Source organism: Anguilla rostrata, chromosome 9 (assembly GCF_018555375.3).
Source record: "Anguilla rostrata isolate EN2019 chromosome 9, ASM1855537v3, whole genome shotgun sequence".
Taxonomy (NCBI): domain Eukaryota; kingdom Metazoa; phylum Chordata; class Actinopteri; order Anguilliformes; family Anguillidae; genus Anguilla; species Anguilla rostrata.
The window spans coordinates 20,725,706-20,731,826 of NC_057941.1; the positions used below are offsets into that span (position 1 = coordinate 20,725,706).

At 45.0% G+C, this 6,121-nt stretch overlaps 1 protein-coding gene across 1 annotated transcript; it reads right to left on the reverse strand.

The window, feature by feature from the left end:
- Positions 1 to 956: 956 nt before the first annotated feature.
- On the reverse strand, positions 957 to 3,198 carry LOC135263254 (G protein-activated inward rectifier potassium channel 4-like). The gene is made up of 2 exons (XM_064351019.1): positions 2,407 to 3,198; positions 957 to 1,867 (listed from the first exon to the last, which is right to left on the reverse strand). The coding sequence occupies exons 1-2, from the start codon at positions 3,059 to 3,061 to the stop codon at positions 1,674 to 1,676; spliced, it is 849 nt and encodes a 282-aa protein (XP_064207089.1). The 5' UTR covers positions 3,062 to 3,198; the 3' UTR covers positions 957 to 1,673.
- Between the last annotated feature and the right edge of the window lie 2,923 nt (positions 3,199 to 6,121).

Below are 6,121 nucleotides of genomic sequence, written 5' to 3' on the forward strand. Positions count from 1 at the left end.
TACTTGTATTTTTATTTATTTTTATTTTTCCATAGATTGCGTTGTTGCCGTTCTTGTTGTTAGTGTTAATCAGTTTAACCATCAGGGTCCAAGTTGAACTATGCGGTTGTTCCCTGTACTTGGACCGGTACTTCTCTCTAGGGGTTTCGTCATACTTGTTCCTGGTTATGGCTATACACTTTGTTGTACGTCGCTCTGGATAAGAGCGTCTGCCAAATGCCTGTAATGTAATGTAATGTAATGTAATGTAATGTAATGTAAGATATAATGCTGAACTGAATTATACTATTTATCAAATATTCATCCTTCAGTGGGCTTTTTATTTAAAATAAACTGTGTTATAATGGCCTACAATTCAAGCAATATTTGCTGTCGCAAACACAGTTACAGTAATACAGTAAATAAGTAATACAGTAAATAAGTAAGTAAATAAATAAGTAATACAGTAAATAAGATCAATGTTCCTGAAATATCAGATAAAAGTCCATGGTTGTTCACAAAAGATCAAAGGCCTTTCTAAGGTTAAAACTACACCACACTGACTCAGAATTTACTAGAACAATATGTAGCATTTACTTGAATTAGTTACATATAACTTTCAAAAACACTGCAACCTTTAAATTCAGTTTAATGCAGGCAAAAACCATAGAACGCAATGTGGTGCTTCAAATTTAACTGTACAAAGGCATGACTGCAGGCCATTGAGGATTCAGCATTCCAAGTATGGAGAATATTGATTAAGACATCAAAAATGTCTGATTCAGTGTGACATCTGCACAACTTTTATTTATCTGACCAGGAGCAACTATCTCAATATATTTTCCACAAATCTTGTCAGCTTTATAAGGCACACATGGTTACAGGGCTATACTCAAGTAACATAAATACCCTAAGACACCATAAATGACACTATTGTGACACTTACAGATAGGTAAAACACATCATTGCAACACATGTAACTGTTTTATTTATTTAATTTTGAATACATACACTTTATTACACTCTTTTTAAACATTGAACTGACTTCACCAACATAGATAACTGAATGTTTCTGTAATAAGTCTCCCACAATCCATGTAGAAATCCTCAAAATTCTTCCAGCAGGGGGAGCTAAAGCAAAACTGTTTTGGTTGTCATCACAGCAGGTGGCAAGGTCATGGAATTAACACCGATCCTCTCTAATCACACAGTTCCTTTTGACTGCTGGCTGGATGCAGAATAAAAAAAATGGGTGAGGTGTACATGAGAGAAGCTCCTGAATATCTACACTTCAAAATGTATTTCCGGGAAATTAATGAATTTCTTTAACTTCCCTCCTTGTTTTCTCCCAGATATCCAGATGTGACTCCATGCCTGCCTAAACCCAACCCTCTGTGACTGGATAACTGGATAAGTTCACACAGGCAGACAATGCCACAGGGGAATCCTGTAAAAATGATAAAAATGATCTCTGGGCATTGCTACAGCAAAATTGTGTGTAGCCCTGTACAATTGTCCGCCACAGTTAACACAATCAATTAATCCATTTTTGAAAGCAGACCTAGCAAGCCTAGAAATGAATATAGTCTCTAAAATCACTTAATGTCATTGCTCTCAACAATTTGGTGCTCTCTCACATCACTGGCACCAGGTGGCAGGAGGAAAGGGTTACATCCAATAGGTACAGGTGCCAGCTAAAAAAGCTCTTGAACCTTTCCTTCACTCTTTTCTTTCGCACTGAGGGCCGAGGTCTGGACTTCAAAGGTCTTGTCAAACGCACTGTAGTCCACCCGAAAAGCTCCCTTTTCCAGGGACATGCAGGACTCGAAGCGGTGTCCCCACAGGATCTCGTCCTCCGTGTACGAGGTCCTGGCCTGGCATGTCATTCCTGTCTCAGAGGTAAAGCAACATTTAACATTTCACATGTTTATACCGCTTTAAAATACATTTGTATCCCACAATTTTTACTTTTATCTCCATGTGGAACATCTTATTGTATTTGTAGGCTGGACTCATAATGAAAACATTCCCAATCCACTTGTTAGAGTGCAGGCAGGCAGTGGCTCTGCTTTGAAACACATGCTGTCAGTCACTGCTTCTCCTTCTGCAGCCCACCAGCAGAGCAGTGCAGTCATTGCAAAAACACTGAATTTCACTCATTAATGCTAACATGGGGATCATGTCCAAACAAATACACACAAATACACACAATTTCCATATATCTCAATCATAAAAATAACAATATTACAATAGAAACTTTTTTTAATTTTTCTGGAAAACTGGGAAATTAAGCTGCAAATTATGAAAATCTGAAATTGATTCAGATTTTTTAATGTACTTTCTATATTTTTGTGGGTGGGCTCAAGGAGAAATTCAAAAGGGGTGAATTCCAATGTGAAACACAATGAACACTCAAGACACACAAACCTGATGCCTCAACTATTCCCTCCAGGATGACGATGATCTCGAACCTCTCCCTCTTCAGGGCCATCGCCCCGATATCCCAGAAGGGGCTGCTCTCATTGATGATGTGGGTGATGGTCTGGGGCTCCACCAGGAAGAGCCTATCTCCACCCGTGTCGTACCCCAAGTTTATCTCCGACTGCTCCAGCGGGATGAACTCCCCTTCCTTGGTCTGCCTGGACTTTATGAGCTTGGCCCGGATCTTGGCGTCCACCATGTGGCTCTCCCGCAGGTCTCCGATACGGAAGAGCAGGCACAGCTGCTCGTCCCGCTCTGAGATCACGCAGTGCTTGCTGAAAATTAGGGTCTGCGCCCTCTTCTGGGGCCGGGAGATCTTCACAAACATGCAGCCGACCATGAGCGCGTCGATGATGGAGCCGACGATGGACTGCGCCATGATCAGGACCACCCCCTCCATGCAGTTGGCCGTCACCATCCGGGAACCGTAGCCGATGGTCCTCTGGCTCTCCACGGAGAGGAGGAGGGCGGCCAGGAAGCCGTCCACGTTCTCGAAGCAGGGCCGCCACTCCGGATCGTGGACGTGGGCCACGTCGTCCCGCAGCCAGGCGTCCAGGAAGTAGATCTCGGCGAAGGCCACCCACGTCACGATGTAGCACATGGTGAAAACGAACAGGAACCACCGGTACTTGAGGTCCACCAGGGTGGTGAAGATGTCGGAGAGGAAGCGGCTCTTGTCCTGGATGTGGCCCAGGTTGACCCGGCACTTGCCGTCCTTGGTGACGTAGCGCTGCCGCTGCTTGCCGGAAGCGAAGCAGGCCTGCGCTTCGTCCCCTATCAGCTTGCACCTCTGCCTCTTGCCCTTTTCGGACGTCGGGGGAGGAGACCCCGGAGCACCAGCCCTCTTACGTTCGGTGCCGAAATTCCCGGGGTACCACTTGGAGCTGAGGCGTTTCAGGTGACGCCCTCAGTTAGAGCGGCAGCGCTTCGGCGGCTCTGGGCTGTGGTCCTGGGCGCGTGGAATGGGGCCCAGCTCCGGGTCGCTCAGGCGCTCCTGCGCGCTCTGCCGCTGAATGGGGGTCGCTCTGAGTGGGGGAGGGGGGAGGGGCCCGCCGTCGCACTCGCCGCTCTTGCTGGAAATGGTGGAAACCCTTCTGGAGTTCATCACCGCCACCGCCATGATGGCATTGGCTCCTGCCTAGACATCGCAACCAAAACAGTTGACTATGTATGACCAAAAATGGAGTAAGGGAGTCAAACTCGGTTTTAAGCTTCATTTTGGGCCACTGTACCTCAGTGTTTTTTGCACATCTGTGTGAGTGTGTGCAATGCTGGTACTAGAATATGTCTCCCAAATTCTTTCATGTGTACATGGTTTTATTTGTTATCAAACAAACATATTTTCCTGACAAGAAAAATGTCAAATTGACTGAAATCAGTGCACGCACATTCTTGGGACAGGGAGAGAGAGACAGTACCTTCCTTGGGTTGGGGGTGTACCGGGGTGAGTCTGGGGGTGGCCTAGGGAGGTAGGCCAGGAGGTGCTTGGCGATGAGTGTCTGCACTGGCGGGATGGAGTTCCTCCGAGGGTCTCGCCCGACAGGACTCCTGCGCTGCACGTAGGTCTTACGCAGCACCACTCTGCTGCAGATCGCAGTGGTGCTCATCACCAAATCTTCTTAGCGTGGGGAGGAGGGTTCGATGGGCAAACAGGACCACCAGTTAAGGACCCTGTAGACCACCAGACTGAACCACAGAAAACAGTCATAGACAGTTACTCAATCATCTACTGGATAGCACAGTCTCACTCCCACAATAACAATGCAGTAATAAACGTATTAAATTTGAACTTTTAACTTTTTAATTTTTAACATCAGGGTCAAACACAGCAGCTTATACATCTGTAAGAAGGCACAGTTTCACTCCCACAATAAATATCAAAGTCATTTTTTATAGGCTAGAAGAAAACAGTCCATTGTCATTCTAAGGCTAGTAAAAGGTAATAATGGCACCTCCAATCCCATAGGAAATAGACTGTTATACAGGCAAATGTAAACTGGGAAACGCAAAGAATGCAGTATTCCTAGTGCATGGCTTAGTTTGGGGCTGAATCCTGATGAGGATGGATGGCTAACGAACAGCTGTCTGACAGACAGGAAGGTGCTGCAGCAGATGGCTATTATTTCACCCTAGTCCTTATCAGGCCTCTCTGTGCTTTGTGACATCATCACCATCCAGGACATCTCATTTCCTGTGATATCATCGCATTTCCCTAAAGCATGCTGGGTCTAATTAAACTCAAGAGATTAGGCTGCCATCCAAAATTAATCTGAAAAAAAAACACACACACACACACACACACACACACATACACACGCACACACACACACACACGCACACACACAAACATACACGTTTGGATCCTGCACAGCATGCTGATGGATTTGCAGAGATTATGGTTCTACAAGGGTTTGGGATAATTATTTTGCGCAGATGTAAGTAAATAAATCTATCATCTTCTGTTTCTCATCCACAACGCACGGTCGTTGTCGCTCTCATTTTGCTGTACAGTTTGTCGTACACAACAGTTTGGCAGACGTACAAGTTCCTCATTACTGTCCCAGTGCTGCTGAAGAATTCTGCATGTTGCAATTTATATTTATGCACATTTGCAAAGGAATGGTGTCTCACCTCATCAAACTGATTCACAGAACAGAAACAAATCTACAGTTTCTGAATTTCACAGCTGGCAAAAAAAACAATCTCTCACTCCCAGGAGTGCCAGGCAAAAGGATTCCACAAGGTTTTGCGGCTTTTTGCCAAAAGGAACTGTAGTAAATCTAGAGCTATAAAGCAATTCATGTGGCAGAAACATACTGATTTTCTTCATAATACTGCAACTGAGACAGCGTCATTTGAAATATGAGCGTACCTTTTACATTTCACATTCTCACGCAAATAAGTTCAGTAAGGATCACTTTGATATTTACAGTATAACAATTCCAGGAAAAATTGACCAAAAGAAAAAACAACAACAAAAATCTCAAAATAAATATAATTAAAGACTACGTTAATTAAATTAAGAAGCACTTCACTAAAACACCTACGCTGCCATTACTATTATCTAGCATTACTGATGAAATATAAAAAGCAAAAGACAAGCCCACACCTATGAAGTAAGCACATATAGGGGCAGTAAATATTAAGAATTAACCAACCAGAACAGAGAACCTCCTGTACCTGTGGCTGTCAGTTGCCTTTGCGCTCAGATGAGTGATGGGTGAGTGGAGGGTGTGCCGTGAGCTTGGCGTGCACTCCGACCTCTCCAGGGTGAGAGAACAGGCGTGGACCTGGGAGCGTTGCTGTGGACAACAGGGCTGTCTTCATCTGCTCCAATCCCACGGAAGCAAGGGTCTGCCACTAATCCGGCCCCTGTGTCTCCAACGGTCAATATGGGACCGAGAAAGTGGGGTCTTTCTGGAGGGATTGCTGAGCAGATGTGATGGATAGACAGATAACACGGGACCGGCTCAGATGAACACATTCTGCCTTCCCTCATGTTTGTGTTAGAATCAGGATTGTGTAGGAGTGTGTGTGCATGCGTGTGTGTGCGCACGCGTGTGTGTGTGTATGTGTGTGTGTATGAGAGAGAGGGAGAAAGAGAGAGAGGGAGAATACACACATGCAATGTTCTTGCATGTGTGTGCCCTGAAGAAGGATT